Source organism: Phyllostomus discolor, chromosome 15 (assembly GCF_004126475.2).
Source record: "Phyllostomus discolor isolate MPI-MPIP mPhyDis1 chromosome 15, mPhyDis1.pri.v3, whole genome shotgun sequence".
Taxonomy (NCBI): domain Eukaryota; kingdom Metazoa; phylum Chordata; class Mammalia; order Chiroptera; family Phyllostomidae; genus Phyllostomus; species Phyllostomus discolor.
This window is the reverse complement of record NC_040917.2, coordinates 24,006,256-24,026,663: the sequence shown is the minus strand read 5'-3', so window position 1 is coordinate 24,026,663 and position 20,408 is coordinate 24,006,256. Positions and strand designations below refer to the sequence as shown.

General features: G+C 41.8%; 1 protein-coding gene across 1 annotated transcript in view; it reads left to right on the top strand.

Moving 5' to 3' along the window:
• KCNT2 (potassium sodium-activated channel subfamily T member 2) overlaps nt 1-20,408 on the top strand; it is a 196,577-nt gene that overhangs the window by 94,849 nt on the left and 81,320 nt on the right. Inside the window, 5 exon segments of the mRNA XM_028531238.2 lie at nt 6,979-7,159; nt 8,316-8,480; nt 10,225-10,361; nt 11,181-11,244; nt 14,268-14,376. Coding sequence (XP_028387039.1) covers nt 6,979-7,159; nt 8,316-8,480; nt 10,225-10,361; nt 11,181-11,244; nt 14,268-14,376 — 656 coding nt within the window.

The window sequence follows — 20,408 nt, the reverse complement described above, 5'->3', positions numbered from 1 at the left end:
AGCATCCATGCCTGCCTCTCGACCCTTACGCGGTAACACAAGGGAAATGAGGAATATTTCTGAGCTATGCGGTTGGCAAGAAAGTGCTGTTTGGTTCTTTCCACTCTTGCATAATCAGAGGAGGAACGTGTGGTGAGCGCAGCAGCCTGACCCCTTAGAGACGTGGCCCCTTAGGCATACAGGTCCGAGGACCCTGTGGTCTGATTCCACAGAACTGGGAACCGAACCTCCCCTTCCTACATCAGCACTTTTTCCTTGTGAGCAGTGGACCCTTGTTTGGTGTGTGTGTCGTTAATGCGCGGAAAGACAGACAGGAACCTTTTGATCTTACAGAACAGGGACTGATGAGCATTTTACGTGGAAGAATTTGGTTTAATAAGAGCTGATCTCACGGGAGACGGGTCAGGCTGCGGCCTCCACTCCCTGTTTACGTTGCAGGTTACAGGTGGACACCAAAAAGAACCTGGCAGTGTGATCACACACGTTGTCTTAAACACGGTTCTATGGCTTTAACTGCATCCTTCGTAGCCTCTAACTCTTCCTGTGACATTTCCTGTTACAGTCCTCCGACTAAATATGTACAAAAGCTAATTCATCATATGTCCTCCTTAAAGTGTCATGTCTGGGAAATATCAACCATTGTCCTTTCTTTGAGCCGATCCCCCCGCCAAATTGGAATCATTCTTCATACCTGTTCTGTCACCCGATATGCAGTCAACACATTCCATGGATTTCACCTCCTAAATATCTCGCAACTCTGCCCACTTCCATCCCCCTCAGTTGCCACCTCGCTGGTCGAAACAATCACAACATCCTCAGAGCAACTGCCGGGCAACTGGTATACCATGTTCGCGCTGGCTCCGTGCCAAGCCATTTATGTCATGGCAACCAAAGTGACATTTGAGAAATATAAACACCATGTGTTACCACTTGCTTAATGTTCAAGATTTCCTGTATGTCATAGGACGTATACCAATCCTTTCAATATGCTCTAAATTTCCGGCGCAGTCAGGATTCTCCGCATCTCTCATTCTCATCTCAGACTGCCGATTTTCTTCCTCTGCTCAGAAGTTCTCTATTAATTTTTTTCTGATTTTCTCCATCAAGCTGACCCCCCTGCTCCCTCCAACGCTCTGCCTTCCTTCTCTGCAGAGTGAAGTCTGCCTCGTCCTTTTTATGTTCATGTGAATGTCACTTTTTCATTGTCCCTGACACACCTGAACCCGTTATCATAGGAAACCATAGCACCAGGGGGCTCTCCTTGTGTATTTATATAGATTTACTTCAGGCATCATTTTCTATCCCTTCCTCTAGATTCTAAGACCCATCAAGGAAGCCATCTTGCCAGTTTTTTAGGCCATTGCTCCCCAGTACCTAGTACTGTGCCTGACATAGGTGAACAAAAAAATTCAAAACTTTTTCAAATGCCAATGATCTACAATAGAGCAAAAGCAAAATTACAAGTACTATATTGAAGATTCAGAAGAGAAAAAAACCCTAGCAGTTTTCCAAAGAATCAAAAATAGTAAATAAAAATAATTAATTAATATGAATATAAAGTGATTAAATTATACATCTTTATTAACTGCCTTGTTCATGTTGCTTTGTTTTAAAATGATGGAAATAATTACAATACTTTTGATGGTGATTTTGGTCCTCATTTTTCTCAGTAATGGTTCAAGTTCTTAATATTGGCATTTCCTCGAGCAAGAGTTTAAAGGAGAGAACATCGTTCTGATTTTACTTGATTCCTGACTTCACCATGTTATGGCTTTTGATCGTAATGATTTTGTCTCCTTATTTGACCTGGTTTCATCTATCTTGTTCATTTCTTTTATCTTACTGCCTTATTTTTTTATTTGTCTACCCCCCCCCCCCCCCGACATTCACAGTGGAACATACATCTTGTGTTAAGACACAGTACACATTTCTTAGTAAATGAACATGGGCGGCTACGAGCACATGCCCAGCGAGCACGTGTCCTGAGGAGGAGACAGAGCAAACCATGACGTGACTGTCAGTTCCATCCTTCCCACCAGGGAAGGAGGAATCAATTAATGGTGAAAGGAGATGAAATGTAATCAACTAATTTAATGTAGTTTTGTTAGAAGAAATATGTCCTGTAGGACTGGCAAGGCACAATGTGGAGTCGCTTTAATTGGAGCACTGTAGAGGAGAAAGAACTCTTAAGAGTACTTTGTCGATGATGCTTAGTCTTAGGTAGTTTCTCTCTCAGACTGTGGCGGATCTTTATTCACTAGGTGAGTGAGAGAATGAAAAAGTGCATTTTTAAAATCTGTCAGTTAAGATGGTAGCTCTTCTAAGTGGAAGGATGTTTTGTTAAAATGAGACTAAGAAAATACGTTTTGCTTTATATGTGGCCTTTTATTTCTAAGGATAATTTGAAATTATATCCTTGGTGTGATATATGCATATCTATTATGGCTGTATGGATTTAGTGCAAAAGGGGCCATCATTCTTTTAAAATAAATGTTGTTATGATTTCTGCATGTGTTACCATAGCTTCTTTAACTAAAATTATCTTTTGCGACATTTGACTGTATTCCAGTTAACAAGAAAAAAGTAGAATGAAACTTTTTAAAGTGAGATATCATGTGGAGTCTTCCTTTCCATATGGCACGCTCAGGGTGGTGGTCCCCATTTCAAATAATCACGGGGCCTATGGAGACGCTGTTCTCCTCTTCCAGCCCCTCGTGAGCAGGGAGAAGCTGCTGCTCCGGCGCTCAGGGGGGCTGCCGTGGGGCTGCCTTTACAAACGGCACTTTGTTCAATGTGTTCGAAGTTTAGACTGGCAGGGGGTCAGACTTGCGGGAAGTCAGTGAACACCAGAGTATGAGGAGCAAAGCATAATGATTCTCGTGAATCTGTGGGCAGAAGAGTAGGTCACTCCAAAATGGGTAGGTATGGGTTTTTAAGCAGTATTAAATTGAGATGAAGGGTAGAGATGGCATTTAAAAATTTTATGTTTTCATCTCCCTTAAAAGATAAATAAAACTGCAGGGCCTGACAGTTCCACTATTCAGTTTCTTCAGGGGACAGTTAATCCGGGGCAGGGTGATCTCGGGCATGGGGGCAAAGGTAAAATGTTAGCCATGTCCTTTAATAATTAAACTAAACTGTGACTCTAACACACTCTGACAAGGGGCAAAATATGAGCTAACCTTCTCATTCAGTTCATAAAACCCTAATCCTCTGAGATGCTTTATCCAGACTAAGAATGTTGGCAGCTACGTTTGGTTAATCCTATAAAAATTCCACTCTCAGAGCTGTGATAAACACAAACTCGTTAACAATATCTGAAAAGTCTTTACTAAAGAAAATACGCTTAACTCAGAGTTGTGAAATGTACTTGATGGTGGAACTTTGCGTCTGGTTACCATCTCCTGCCAGATTGGCTTTTCAAGGCGTATGTATTGAGATGTAGCGCTACGGGCCAAGATCCCTTTAAAGAGATGCATATAAAAATCCTACAGCGATAAACTGCCAATAAAAATCAAAAGTGCATTTTCATTAAAAACAAAAACAGATATTAAACAAGCAGGAAAAAACTTAACTAAACAGTAATTACCTCAAAGGTAGGTAGGAGTGTGTTGATTTATTAACTTCCCATTTACATATTTATTACTCGTCTTGTAATAAGTGGATATTACTACTTTGGGGATTAAAAATATTGGAACTGTAACAAAATTGCCACCAAGTAGGGTTTACTCTCAAAGTGTAAGAATGCCTTATTATAGGTGTATGTATATTAATAAAATACTTCATCACATTGGATTGATTGTACATCACTCACAGGAATGGTCGATTCAGCATATCCAAAAATGAAATAATTCTTACCCCTCCCTACCATCAAAATTTTCCTAATATTCCTGACTTACGTCATTATTATTTGTTGGCTTCATGCCCTGGTATCCAGAGGTCATACGGGAGACCAACAAATACTAACTGAAAACCAAATAAAACGTTACCCCTCCCCTGAGCCGTACCTGTTTCAAATGGTTCTACTTACATAGTCCATCTCTTACCCTCAGTGATTATATGAGGAGATTTGAAACTCCCAAGAACACGTCTCCATGTGTCTAGTGTCCACTGCTGAGTACCAAGTTCTGAGTGTGCGTTCAAGGGCGCATCTGACTACTGGGCACCTTGTCCGCTGGTCTGCGTGGTTTAACTGCATGTCCACGCCCAAGTGCCAGGCTCTCAGATTCCTGGAGGATTCGTATTCTGTGACCGTAATCTTTAAGATAAACATTGCCACCAGGGGCATTCAGGTAAAAGTGAACTACATTAAGGCAGAAATGGGTAAGTGAAATCGTTTTGAAAGTCCACTTGAAGCTCAGGATTGTGAAATCAGCCACAACTGCGCCAGCAAACATAAGTATCTCCATGGGAGGAATTCTGTGTCCCCAAAATGCACAGAATGTCTAAAAAAAACAGGTATATTTCATTGTAACGGTCATAGAATAAAATAACCCATGTTACATTAAATACCTGTTTAAATGATAAAGTGAAGTATAAGTATATATGTAAAATAATATAAAAAGATAAATTCTATTGGTGTTTCTCAAATATTACTGTTTTAACATTTAAATCTTAAAATATTACTATATAATGGTGTACTTAGTAGTTACCTACGTCAGTGAATTACATAATTATAAATACATGTATGTATGATATATGTATATGCAGTTTTTTATATAATTACAAGGGAAATCCTTTCATTCAAGCAATTTCAGTGACAAGTAGCTCTTTTTATAACAAGTCACTGGCCTGGTATTGACATTTTTCCCAACTGCCTTACCAAGAATTGGTTGTCAGTTACGGTAAATGAGGACAGTGAACTTTCCCCAAAGGTCAGCTCATGTCATCAGGACTGGTCTCTGTGAAAAGTTAAAGATTACGGGTGTACGTTGCAAATTGCCTAACACTTGTCTCTGCCCCCTCCGAGCTGTCCAGGTCTCCATAGCAGCCGAGGCTGGCGGGCCGGGCAGAAGCTCAGACAGGGTGGCGTGTGTCCATGAATACTCATGGGTCCATGAATACTCATTCTCTTGCTGCTAATAACTATGACTAAATCCACAGGGAAGAGGACTGGACACACTGCTTCCTCCCAGTCCCCAAGTCTGTCATCAAGTTGAAAACCAAGGCTCTGTCACCTTTTTGTGCAGATGTTGGATAGATCCTTATGTCTGAATCACTTTTGTGCTTCGCTTTCTTTCCTGCAGGGCTGGAATATAAATAACAAAATTGCTGCTGGATTCGTGGGGTGTTATGGTTTGTCTGGTGTTTCGCATCATAACCAAATGAAGTTAATAGTGCATTTACATTTCCGTCGAGGGGCAGGAAGTTTAAAAAGCTTAAGAAATTATCTTAGTTGGCATTACTCAGGTAGAAGTTAAATGCTTGATTGTTAATTTGGGATGTTGTTACTAGAAGTATTACAAAGGCGAGGTCAAAATCATTTACTGTAGGTGTAGGACAGTGTCACACTCATGCATGGCCGACAGACAGCACCATGCTTGGCACTAATAAACCCATAGGAAATGGATTTGCATGGACAAAGATGACTCGGGGTGTCCAACCAGCAGCCTGTGGGCTGCATGCGGCCCAGGAAGGCTACGAATGTGGCCCTACACAAAATCATGAATTTACTTCAAACATTATGAGATGTTTTTGTGACTATATGTCATATTTAATATGTGGCCCAAGGCAACTCTTCTTTCAGTGTGGCCCGGAGATGCCAAATAGCTGGACACCCCTGCATGATAGTAGGTTACTCATTTTTCATTGTGAAAAATATTTAAGGAAATTTGTTTAACACCTTTTGATTTTACAGCGAACTTTTTTTTTCTCATTTGAAATTTACAGGTATTTTTACAGTGGAGGAATTATAAGACGGTTATATTTACCTGCTACTTTTCATTTCAGAGTCAATCACTGCAAATGAAGCTGAGCAATTTTAGCCTATTAACTAAACAAAAAATTAAATAGAGGACATGGTGTGATACTGGTTAATTGTTTTCTGTTTTAAATTGCAGTACATCATTTAAAATGTTTAGACAGGGGATAGCGGACAATCAACAAAAATGTTGTTACAATTAGATATCCACTAAAATCAAGCATTTAAAGTCAGCTTTTAAGAAATATGACTGCTCAGTCACAAAACAATATTAATTTTCATTAGTATAAAATTTAAAGATAACAGAATGCTTACGAATATCCATGGGCTATAATTATTTATTTTAAATTCTACCTTAGTAAATTCTTCTGCTACTTGCAAATCAGGATATCATTTAAATAGTCTAACGGAAAAGATGCATCTCTTTTAAAATAAGACAAAATGGGATATTTTGATTATGAATGTGCTGTATGTGAGCACATTCTTGGCGTTAGTTTATCAGAAAATCTGTGCCCATCATTAAAATCACTCCTGGGTACAGACACAAAATAGTAATTAACTGAAATTCATCAGTTATGGGCAGGGAGAAGAGGCGGTTTTCATTTAATGGTGACTCTGAGGACATCTGTGAATGAAGTAAGATAGCAATCTATATTAAAATGGATTATAATCACAAAATAGCTTCAAGTCCTCATGTGGCGAGTTGCAGCATGCACAGTTCTAGGAAAAGTAGCTCATACATGAGAGAAATAATGTTTATGCACAAGGCAAATCAAGGGTGCCTCAGCGCCAAAACCATCCTAGCCTCAAGATTCTATAATAGGGCAGCAGTAACCTATGTATCTACCTATCCTGAAGGTATATGTTTTACTTCAAAATAAAACTATATCTGGTTAACGTAGAAAGAACTTAATAATAATTATATTTTCCTGCGAGAGGACATACAATGATCCCAACTATTCAATGTCTTTTACGACATGTGCCTCCACTTGCAAACGGTCATAACGATGAGAAACGATGTGCCCGCTTCTCCCCGTAATGCACGTTTGTGTCTGCAGCATCTGCGGGATCCAGCATCTGGAGCGAATAGGCAAGAAGCTGAACCTCTTCGACTCCCTGTATTTCTGCATCGTGACCTTTTCCACGGTGGGCTTTGGGGACGTCACTCCCGAGACATGGCCCTCCAAGCTCTTCGTGGTGGCTATGATCTGTGTCGCCCTCGTGGTCCTGCCCATTCAGGTAAACATCGCCATGGTGACCGTTCTAGCAATGGGGAGTCTTAGAAAACCATGTCTTCCGTGTTGAATGCAAAATGTAGGACGGTATATTCATCTAATGTCGTACATGCTATTATTATATGTGGTCAATTTATTAACATTGTCTCAGAAAAGAATTTTTGCATTATTATTAGCCACTGAGGGTTTTTCCCCTTCACTCAAGTCATGGTTCACATTTCGCTTCAACTTTTCAAGATGTTTCTTTTGGAAATCGGGCATTTATCTATGACAGGAGTGTCGGGTGATAGGGTTTTTCATCATAAATGATAGATCAAGGAGAGAAACTTGCGAAGGGTTGATTTCTCTGACTCTTGTAAATCATGTAAAAGCCAAACATCATCATGAGTAAAAGCTGATTGCATGGATTAGTCACTAAAATAAAGCCTGAAGAGAATATAGAACTGTTACGTAGCGTTTGGGGAGCGGATAAGGCACTTGCAAAGGGACAGAGATATGCAATGAGACGTAAGATAAGTCGCTACAATCTCTTGATTGTTCCTACAAAGGAGCTTTGGGTGTCCATGGGTGGGCCGGATAGAAACAGGACGTGGCCAATACAAATCTAACTTGGACAGTCCATTGCAAACCTTGGCCACAGGCTCTCTAAACATACTTTGTGTATGTATAAAAGTGATCTTGCCACCGCTGCCCAATCCTCCTGTCTCCCCTTCCAACACCCTCCCCGACACCCTCCATATACCAGCTACTCCACAACTGGGATGCAGCCCTCTGGGTTGTTGCCATGAAGTTATCTGAATACATAAGGTATGGGGTGACCCTGACCAAAGAATGAGACTCTTCTCTTTGACTCAGCGTGTGACATGTCATGGTTGCATGCTCTACTGGATGTGAAGCAGAGGCCCAAACCTTAATGCCCTGTCGTGATATCACAGGAAAATCAGATGCATCTGTTTCCTTAGAGCCACCGGGAGCCTCTGGGGGGCACAGAGACCTCCACGGCATCACTGGATAGAGGCTGTTGAAGGCACCGGTCATCCGGGTCTTGATGAGCTCCGCACGGACGGAACTGAGCGCACCTCATAAACAAGGAATGGGTGCTGCTGGTTTTAACTTCCACGTCCTGTGTTTTCCCTTCACATGTGAAACACATGTTCCAGTTTGAGCAGCTGGCCTATCTGTGGATGGAGAGGCAAAAGTCGGGTGGGAATTACAGTCGGCACAGAGCCCAGACGGAGAAGCACGTGGTTCTGTGTGTCAGCTCGCTGAAGATCGACCTGCTCATGGACTTTCTGAACGAATTCTATGCTCATCCAAGACTGCAGGTACATTCCGTTATGCTGTGCGTTACACCAGATCCTCCCTGCTAACGCACGGTCAATGTCAGTTTGAGAGAGTGGAGATGAAGAACTACAAATATAACCAGGAACATAGAAAAAAATGCTGATGGAATACATGGTATTTTAGTTTCCTTCTGTAGCTACACTAAAAGACAGGTGGAATTATGTTAATGCTACCAAGAAAGGTTTCTCTGAGTTAAGATGATTGGCATTTTTCTCCCTGGGAGAATGCATAAATGTTATCTTTATGAAACAGTGGAATTAAGCATAAAATATAATAAAACAATGCACAAATCATTTCCATATCATCTGCTCACTGGAACCTGTCAGTTTTGGCAAATGTTGATGGTTCAGACATGGGAGCCTGGAAGTTCTGTTCTTTCCTTTTGTTTCCTGGGGTAGAACTAGGTCAACTTGATAGTAGCAATAAATAACCAAAGATGGGATAATAATAGTTGAATTAAAAACATGGGTTCAGAACAATCTCTTCGTTTGTCGATGCAGATCAAATGCTCACATACTTCTTGTACTTGCCACAGGGCTGGGCCAGCATGAAGTAGGCAATGGTTGCTGCTTAACGCACCAGCTTCAGCCCAAACAGCAAAGAGCTACTTGAATATCTTGTTTTTCTTCAATAAATTTGCATCATAAAGTTGGACGATCCCGAGATCAACACAGTACTGAGTATATCTAATTATCTGTCCTTGGAAGACTTTTTTTCATCAATGCTTTGGAGAGCTTTTAAATACAATTTTTATGTGTAAAAATCTTATTTATAAGTGGTACCTAAATTATATAATACAGTCTTTTGTTTTCATATAAATTAACCTGGAGTTTTTGGAGAAGCTCCATATGTAGTTGTTGGGTTTTTTATTTTCATATTAAATAACTTCAGATTTTATTGTAATGTTAAATAACTTCCTTTACAACCTATAAAGAAAGGCTACTTGGAGAAAAATTCAGATCCCTGGCAACTTATTGAAATTATTCTAAAATCAATATAGAGAATTCTTGAAACTCTAAAAACATTCACTAGATGTATTTTAGAGCGATACGTGATGACTGTTCACCAGAGAATTGTAATCCCTGTGGATCGGGGGTTGTAAACCATCTCCTCATGAATAGAGCCATTACGTTTTCCCCAAAGGACCATTATTTTGAGATATTTGACCTCAAACTCTTTAATTACTTTGTCAGCATTATCAATATTTTGATAAATCCTTATCCATTCAGTTATCAGAAAACTTTCAATTTATCAATGCATCATATTACCAAATGATGTAAATCACCATCACAGTTTTTATTCTAAAAGTAAACGTTTGAAGTATGCATTTACACCTAAGCTTTCTAGCCCGACATGTTATATGTACTTTAGAATTAGCCCGAAGAGGAACAAATCAGAGAGTGGCAGTGTGTGCTGACTGTAAGCACAAATCGCCTTCTCTTCATGGTACTAGTGAAACTGAAAAAGGTCAGGACGGAAGGAAGTACTGATTTAGGAGATTTACACATCTCAGTTACACTTATTAGAGTCTTGTCTTACTTATGTAGGTTTGGGTTATAGATGCAAACGTTTACTTATCAGCCAGACTCCACTTCTAGCCAGACTCCACTTATCAGCCAGACTCCACCGTGCCTTTCAGGACACGGTGTGACGTTCCGCGTGCCTATTCAGTGTATAGAACTGAGCCGGACTGATTTTCTTCCACTGCCCTCTGTGTTCGCGCAGGACTACTACGTGGTGATTCTGTGTCCCACGGAGATGGACGTGCAGGTGCGAAGGGTGCTGCAGATCCCCATGTGGTCCCAGAGGGTCATCTACCTGCAGGGCTCAGCCCTGAAAGATCAGGACCTGCTGAGAGCGAAGTAGGTGCCCGCCACCCCAACCATCGTCCATGTGTCGGTGCTCGGTATCATTTCCCTCCTCCCAATTTCCACCTTGTTCAGTGTTGCGGGGCGGGCACGAGGGAGTACTTTGGAGTGCAGAGTTTTGCCTGAGCCCCAGTGCTGGTCAACAGGAAAGGTTAAAAATATGAAATCAGTGTGTTTGCTCCGGTTTCTCAGTGGGAAGGGGGTCAGAGATCGTACCCACACGCCACAGTGACTGTGGCGTGCGTGGATTGCTCCGGCTGTGGGCCATGGGCCAGAGACGCCGGGGAGGCAGGGCATCTGCAAAACAACCTCCATGGTTTCAGAGCCAGAGGAGATTCCTAGCAGGGGTGGCTTTGCTCGGTGTTTGCTGTTGCTTTTAGAGGCTTAAATATGTCTTCATATTTACCCTGGAGTTGTAAGGATGTACAACGAAACTACTTTTTACCATGGGCGGATTGATGAGAACAAGGGTTAAGTTCCCGAGACATCTTATCAACGTGGTCACAGAATGACTTTGAGCAAAACAGCATTATTCTAGGTCCCGCAATATATGAAAATATATAACAAAAACCATTACATGACTTTCTTACTCCTGTCAATACACACTACTGAGCTATAAAGCCAGGTTAACAGTGATCTTATTTGTAGTCAAAGACAGCCGTGATCTTGAACTCCAACTTTCGCTTCAGTGTCAGAAGGCTCAGAGTTTTTATGGTTCGTGGGCGTCCTGGGACTGAACCCTGAAACCCGGTTTTTCGGACGGCGCGGGGGCGTTTCAGCGTGCGATCACGTTGTCTTTCTGTCCGCATTCAGGATGGACGACGCCGAGGCCTGTTTCATCCTGAGCAGCCGCTGCGAGGTGGACCGGACGTCCTCTGTGAGTCTCTGCCAGGGGCTGCTTTCACCTCCACGGAGCTTTTAACAATTCCGATTGTGTTTGATCTTTCAGCGCTAAATCCTGGGGACAGTAAAATTTCCCTAAAAAGAAGGAAATGCCTTGAAACGATCTTTGCTATGTTGTAAGTTCAGTGGGCTCGTAGACAGTGTGGACAAAGGTGTTTTGAAGTAGTTTGTACTCGTACGTGGGTTTTCTGTTGATCAGAGTAGAACCAGTCGTGTGTGTATGCAGACGAGACCGTTTTGTACTTCATACACCCTGTGCCATGTGCTTTTGTTACACGGTCTCGGTTTTCTCAAGCTACAGCCAAGGCGGCTGGCTCGGGGAGTCTGCATTAGAATCAGCTGAGAAATCACTAGAATCAGGCATTCTCGAAAACTCCGTTCAGAATATACGGGCTGGGGACTGAAATGTGTGTCCTTTAAAAACACCCCAGGTGGTTCTCAACCACATCTCAGCTTGGTAACCTTTGGCTCACATGACCTTTATGATGTATATTTAAGCCTAAATTTCTGTAAGTGTTTAGTTAAATTAAATGGTAGTTTATCAGATTATAAGTTCTTAACTTTATCCTTCCAATTTTATTAAGTGTAAGAAGTGCTTTATCATTCTGGTGACTAGGCACCGCTAACTTGCACTTCTATGGCAATGAGTCCATCTCTGGCCGTGTCTGGGGTCTGCAGACAGATGGGTCGTTGGCGACTTGCACAGTGACTGGGACACGGCAAAACACACCCGGGTCTTTCAGGACGTGCGAGAGGCTTCCCTTTGACATTAATTTAGGACCATCAGTCCTTAATGTGGGGAGGTATTCTGTGGTCCTCACGCCCTGACCTGAACTTCCTAGTCAAATTTCCACAATTTTTTAACCTGTGTCACCGTCAACCTTGCGTTCCTCGAGCAGGGATTCCGTGTTAGGACACTTGCAGTCTTCCAGTATCTATAACATTTTCAAGTTACAAACGAAGCACTAGGAAATACATGCTTAACATCTTTTTTAAAAGATTGTATTTATCTATTTTTAGGGAGAGGGGAAGAGAAGGAGAAAGAGTGGGAGGGAAACATCAATGTGTGCTTGCCCCTTCACACACCCCCTACTGGGTGCCAGGCCTGCAACCCAGGCATGTGCCCGGACTAGGAATCAAACTGGTGACCCTTTGGTTTGCAGTCCTGTGCTTAATCCACAGAGCTACACCAGCCATGGCCTAACATCTAGAGTACCCTTGACAATGAGGACCTGGGGACTCTCAGGTAGCCTGTGCATGCCATCACACCTGACACGCTGCTAGACGGACAGGGAGGGAGTGAGAAGATTCTACCCAGGAGGACGGAGGAGGCGGTAGACGAGAAAACACTAACGCAAGATCGGAAGCTGGAAAGCAGAGAGAGGAGTGGTAACTGACTTCACAGACAGAAGGAAATTAAAATTCAAGCTGAGAAAGGAAAAAAATCCAAAAGGCAATTTTTTGCCATAGAAGCTCAAAAGTCTCAGGAAATAGAGGCCCCAGAAGCCTTCAGGGAGGGCGGTATGTAGGACTAAACACGTGAATGGGGATTATGAGTCTGTAAGAGAAACGGTTAGCATCTTTGAACCACAAGTTCATTGTGGGTCCCTGCCCCCGCCCTGGGGGAGGAGGCTTGCTATTTGGAGAATGTGACCCAGGAACACCCCTCCCCCCGACCCACAGGAAGTAAAGAGAACCTTGTCTCACTGAGTGTGAGTGGCTTCTCCCGCGCAACCCAGAACCCTAACAGCCAGACCCACACCCCTGCCGGCACAGGACGGTGGGTGGGGGGAATCTTCTCTGGGGAGAGGGCCCATTGCGAGAGAGAACGCCACATGGTCATGAGAGGTAACACAGGTCCATGTTGACATCAGGTCTGGAATCCTGAAGTGAAGTCCAAGTGTAGGTAAGGTCCCACTCCGGTCCCAAACACCTTTCAAGCGCCTCCCTCCTCCCTGTGTTCAGGCAACAGGGCTCTCTAGACATTTAAGAGAACTTCTAACAGAATAAAATACGAAATGAAGCCGACAGCAAAGAGGAACTCAGAGGAAACATGAGCAAAACCGTATCATCCTGGCAACCATCAGAGTTTGGGTCACCCTGAGCGGAGGGGCAAGGAGAAGGAGAAGGACCCGGGTCCTGGGAACTGAGTGAAGTCACAGGTCTGGACAGGCAGAAAGGGTGAAGAAGAAAAACCGGTGTCACCCGAGTCACCAAGAGCACAGTCTGCTCCTTCGGCAAAGACGGAGAGTCAACTGTGCCGTGTTCTCGTGAGTGAGGTCCCGTAGAAGTGTCTGCAGCCCTTGGCGAAAAAGACTTTAGGGACTTTATTACCAAACGGAGGCGGACTCCCGCTGCTGTGCTCAGAGCTGGGGAGGCACGATGCTCCCATTAGGACTTACAGGCGTGACCCAGGGACCTGAGGATGGGGTGGGGGTGGCCTGAGGGAGAGGCGGGTGCTGCTGGGTGAAGGAGGGCAAAGGGGGAAAAATTGGGACAATGCCACAGGATAATCGATAAAAAATAATTTTAAAAAAGAGAGAAGAAAAAAGCATAAAACCCAGGAAAACGTTGCACTATGCTAAGTAGCTGCCGACATTAGCACAGAGGCCCCCATACTGCTGGGTGACGGGTCTCTGCCATGTCGGGTGTCGTGTCTTAGGACGGGCCCCCGCTTCCTCACTGCTGCCCACATCCTTTCCCCCAGAGAAGCGACTTGGACAGTCCCCGCTGCCCGCTCGCCCCCCGGCCCCAGGGCCTGGCTGAAACTCTACCAGGGCAGTAGATCCAAAAGGGAATTAAAGTCATGAAACTCCGCTCTTTGATTCACCAAAGGTTAACAAGCACATCATTTTTCTTACAAAAATATAGGTTGTCTTGCTTTGTTTATATCTTCTTGCAGAGACGGTGTTGTGGATGGGGGGACACCCCAGTTTAGCCATGTAGCACCCGGCTTTGCAACACACATTCCGTGACGTTTTGGTCTTATCGTTTCAGGACCACCAAACAATTTTGAGGGCGTGGGCTGTCAAAGATTTTGCTCCCAACTGTCCTTTGTACGTCCAGATATTGAAGCCTGAAAATAAATTTCACATCAAATTTGCTGGTAAGTTTAGTCTAAAATAAGATCCTTTGAGTGTTCTCAAACTCCCGCTGTGACTGTGAGAATTGTGTCTGTGAAGTCAGTGGCAGCTTATCATATTCGTGTTTCTACCATCATCTGCTTGTTGTAAGAGAATTTATTCACATTAAAATGTGACAAGATAATGATTTGGAACGAATTTTACTTTGTCATGTAATTTGGTGATTTTAGCAATCAAAGTTACTGGATACGTAGTAAGCCTAAATCGAATAGCAGGGATAACTGGCCCGTAATATAGACACAGGATTCGAGTGTTATATCTATTCATTTATACTTACATTTCCCCATAGATAAGAACTTGCTACAGATTATTTAACACACATATAAACTTATAATACAGTTCAGTAATATATTAAAGTATATTCAGGTATATTTAAATGGATTTGATTTGGAGGGTAGATTTTGAAAATGATTCTAGAAAAAGACATGAATTTTTTATAGAGACATGGTTTTTAAAATAATTATTCACATGAGATTATACTTTAAACTTTTAGAAACTGAAACAATAAAATGGTACTTTATTTTTTTCTTGAATGCTTCTGTAGGAACTAATTTTGATCAAGGCAGTAATATGCACTGTTAAAATTTTTGTATTATTGTTTATTATTGTATTACTTTTTGAAATTTTTATTGAATTTATGGGGATGGCACTGGTTAATAAAATTATGTAGGTCAGGTGTAAAATTCTACATTACATCATTTATACACTGTATTTGTCCTCCACCCCAAGTCACGTCTCCCTCCATCACCATTTATGCCCCCCATACCCTCGTCTATCTGCCCCGCCCCCTTTTTCCCCGGTCATCACCATACACGTGTCATCTATGAGTCTGGGTTTTTCGGAGGGTTAATTCCTTCACCTTCCTCACCCAGCTCCCAACCCCCTCCCCTCTAACAGCTGTCAGTCTGTTCTCCGTATCTATGAGTCTGTACCTTGTGTTTTCTATATTATAGTCCACCTGAATGGTCTAAAGCTTCAAAAGCCATTAAACGTAAATCAGTTTAACTATGCATTATTAACATATTTTCTTCAAAAGAGGTGTTCACATATCTTCATATCTTAAAATGATTACCTTATATAATAGTTACGTGAAAAATTATAAACGCTTTTAAATGCTAATAAGGAAACCATGAAATTATTGCTATTTAATTTGCTCTTTTATCCTTTAGCTTTGAGACTAATGGAGCCATTTTTTTTCTAAAACTGTACAGCATACAATTTAAACCAGTGGCTCTCAACTCTGGCTGCATTTTAGTATCTCTTTGGTAAATTGTTTTTAAAGTACTAATTTAGGGGATTCTGACTTAAATGGTTAGAGCTGATGCCAGCATTTCCTTAAACCTGTTTCCTGAACTGAAAATTAAAAATAACAGTACCTTGTTCATAGAAGATTTTGTAAAATTAAAGTATTCCATCTATTACTTGTTAAACAAGTAATTAGCCTTCAGGCAATGCCCTTTTTTTTAACTGAAAGAACTTTATAACTAAGCTGCCTTATTATTATTATTATTTGGCTAAAGGGATGCTTTTGCAAATTTTCATCATACTGATAATGCCTCCCTATGATAAGATTTTTAGGAAGGCAGTGATGACCTAGCATTAGGCCAGGCCCTAAAAATATGAATTTAAATCTGAATGCCCCACTCAGGGTTTAGCCAGGCATTCTAAGCCCTCTTCTCCTCTCCTGTTAAATGGCTGTAATATACACGATGTCTCTATTCCATCGGTTGGGATTAGCAATAAGGATTAATTACAAAAGGTCTGCAACACGTTAGGTGTTGAATGTGGATCTTGAGACGGCACCTGGTTTGGGGAGACAACTTTAATTTCAAATGTGTTAATGACTAAAACCCAGAGTAGACTTTGGTTTTCCTTCCCTTCCTCGGCAACCCCTTGATGGGCTCACAACGGATAGGTTAATGCCACTGAAATGGTTTCCTTTACAAACAGAAAATTATGAAGACTCTTTGAATTGATTCTCTTTCACATTCTTCTTTTGCCATTATGCTGACAAGCTCATTGAAATGAATGGAATAGTTAAAAATTCTATCCTAAGAGTTTATCTTACTGTTTCTGACTTACGGTACCTGCTAAAGTTTCTTTTCACCCAAACTACTTAGTGGTTGAGATTACATCTTGGAGGAACTCTTTATTTTATGAAGAAATGAAAGCACCTAATGTCATTAAAGTGCCATAAAAACAGTCCAGGGTGGTGTATGAGAATCCAAAAACAATATCATATATTTATACCTCAGCATGGGATTAAAAATATTATGAAGTTTACCATTCAAAAGGCAGGGTTTTGAGTTGTCACTTAGTTTGTGGGGTACATTGGCGAAATAAGGGGCACCAGTGGACCATGCTCCCTGTGTCTGCCCCACTGCCACGTGACTTGCCCCCCAGGGAGGCGGAGCCCTATTTCCCCAGACCCAAATATGGGCTGTCTTGTGACCGGCTTTGACCAATAGAGTGAGATGATAGTGATGTGGGACTTCAGAAGCTAATCCTCAGTGGACAGGGCAGCTCTACTTTCTCTTCATTGGCTCTCTGCCCACTGACTGCATGTAAAAAATCCTGATTTAGCTTTCCAAGGATAAAACATCCCAGGGAAAGTGGGGGCACTCTTCCCAGCCACCCTACCGCTCTAGCTCCCAACTAACCTGCCAGGCAACCCAATGACCATGCTGACCACAGTATTTGGGGCAGTAAAGTGGGGGCGTTGAAGTCACTACAGTTTGGGGTAATTTGTTACACAGCAGTAGATAACTGCTATTGTTTGTAATTATGATTTTTGTCCTTGTATCCCCACAGGTATTAAATAGCATGACTCTAAGTTACCACAAGATATAGAATATGTTATTTCCAGTTATTTAAATAGCCTTTTTAATTCACTCTAAATTGTGGAACTTTTACCATAACACTGATGTATTTTTAAAACATAGATGAATGTTTTTAATAGGTAGAAAGGAGAAACTTCAAAATTTGACTTATTAGGAAGCAAAAATAATGTAGCAACTTAGCAGCTATACTTGGTGCAAATCTACCATTCATATTATTTAAGGGCCCTGTTCTCCTGAGCAAAAGGTAGACATTTATTAAAGTATTGAGTCATTACACTGTCATTAGAATGAATGGCCATATACATTATTATACTATTAATTGTAATTGAAATGACCATCTACACCTGGATCACAGGGAAAAGGTCACATGGACATGCCTTCGGCAATAGAAAAGATACACACCCCTTCCTTTTACTGAGAGGGGAACGTGGAGCTAGGAAGCCTAAAGACAGACAGGAAGAATAAAACCTTTAGTAAAATAATCATATAAGAAGAGATTTCTGCATATGAACCCATGTGCACAACACATCATAATGAGATTCAAGTAACAAAAAACAAACTCAAATTGACTCAAAGAAAAACAAAGCATGCTTCCAGCAACTTGTCCTTCTTACAATAAATTTGTCCAAGTACAGAGATTAATATTACAAGTTCTAGAAAAGGACCATCAGTCAAAATCTTTGTTCTGCTGGATATTAACTGCATATCTCAGACTTTCTAATCTCTCTAAGCCTGAGTTCTTCAAAATACGAAATGAAGACAGTAGGAGAAACTACCCCTTAGGGTTGCAGATTCTCATAAGTTCATCAGCCATTAGTAACTGGTACCTACTGAATTGACGGTCATCATTACTCTCAAATGCCCACTTTTCACTCTCCTAATGGATTTACATGATCTTTCTCTGCAGCAAAAGTAATTGAGGAATGCCTGTGATATTTTACAAACAACTCATTACAGACATTCAAAAAGCACGCCATTCTCAGCATGCCCATATTTTACAGAGAATAGAAAGAGAAAGATCTCCCTAACTCATTTTAGGGGGCTAACATAAACTCCATATACAAGTCCTCGAGGGTAGCATGAGAAGTGATAATAAATAAATTAATTTAATTGATGCACATTGTTGAAAAACTGATATAAATGTATTCACAAAATGAACAAAGTAATGTATTTAAAAATACATAACCAGCTTTAAATTATTCCAGAAATAGATCATCATGTTAAAGGAAAAACGAACATTATTAACATTTCAATGGATATTAAAAACAAGAATTTGAGAGAGAATTCAATACCCACTCACAATTAAAGCAAAATAACAAGAAAGAAAAAGTGTTAGAAAAGTACAACTAAAGAACTCCTTAACCTAATGGTTTAGAACTCCTTAGCCATTTTGTTACCTACGAAATGACCTGGGGAAAAAGAGCACCGATCATGTAAGGAAAGGCTCTCTCTACGGTCGGGTACGGACAAGGGTGCCTGCTGAAGCCCCTTTAACTCAGCATCTCCCTGGAAACCCGAAGAAGTGCAGTAAGGCTACACAAATAAAGAAAAGAAACAAGCACTGGAGAGCGACAATGAAGTTGCCACTGTCCACGCAGCCGATCCTCTGCTACTGCCTATGGACCTTCTCCTTCGGGGAGCTGGTCCACGCGTCTGATTTCCACAATCAAATCTCTGCCCCAGTCCCCACCACGGCCCCAGTGCCCTGTCTCTCCCTGCACAGCCAGTGCCTACTGTGAGGTTTCCAGTAGCTGTCTCAACAGGAAGATATCTAGAAATGGCTGCCTTTCCCTGTCCTTGAATCTGTTACCCCCCTTCTTGCCAACACCATCTACGTGGAACTCATGTCCAAACCTAGGACTGGGTCTTCCATCTTCTGCATCCAGTCCACCGAGTCCTACAGGTCACGTGCCCTACGTACCCCACCCAAGTCCAAGCCAAGATCGAGTTTCACTTAGTGTTTCACAACGCTCCCTCCCTCTTCCCTGGGTTCACACACAAGCCAGCACATTTGCGATAGCGTTTGCCACCCACTTGCTATGGGAGGTGCCCACATCCTCGCACCTCTGAGGTCAGCCTGGCCTCGCTGGTTCCCTTGCTAGTGCATCGGCACCAGCGTTCTTGTACATATCACTATGCTGCTTCGTTTTTTAAATTTTTATTATATTTTTTGACATTACCTTTTACTCTCCTTATACCTCCACCCCCAGCAATCACCACACTGTTTGTTGTCCATGTCCATGAGTCCTTTTCCCTTCTTGCTTCACCCTGCCACCCCCTAACCTGCCACCACTACTAGCGGTCAGCCTGCTCTCCATCTGTGAGTCTCTGCCCATTTCCCTTGTCATTTCGGCTTGTTCATTAGATTCCACATATGAGTGAAGTCATATGGTATCTGTCTTTCTCTGGCTGGCTTATTGCACTTAGCATAATGTTCTCTAGGTCTGTCCGTACTGTTGCAAGGGGTAAAATTTTCTTTTTTACAGCTGAGTAGTATTCCACAGCTCAAGTATCCAACAATAGAGGAGTGGATAAAACAACTATGGGTCATTTACACAATATCACTATTTTAAAAAGATTCTTTCCGTTGCCTTATTTTTGCCAGCCTCTGGAGATCAAAAGTTGAATAGCGGTGTAGCTTTGGTTATGTGAAATCTCTTTGCCAGGGAGAAATATTTTTACGGATGCACGTAGTATTTACGAGGTGACAACTGGGACTATAATGTAAGAAGAAGTGGTGGCAGGCTCCCACACTGCGGCTAACCTCAGATGGTGGTTTGACACCATCTTGCATTCTTTCTCAATCTCGTGTGGGACTCGAGATTCTGGGAAGGGATTTCCATGGTCGACCCTCTATCAGAAGTCACCTGGAAGGCAGATCATGCCTCCACTTTGTTGAGCCCTTCATAAATTGTCTCTGTTTAGTTCCAAAACCGTGAGGAAAAAGGCAAAACATTATAGTAGTTTCATAGTCAGACATGTTTTTGTAGTGCCAAGTTTAATCAGAATAAAAGCAGGCTCGTATTTCTTTCTCAACTTTACATTCCAAAATTCATTTAAAAAAGAACCCTCAAAAAAGCTGTACATAATAAAGCAGAGAAGGAAAGATACGTCTTTTTTAAGATTTTATTTATTTATTTTTTTAGAGAGGGAAG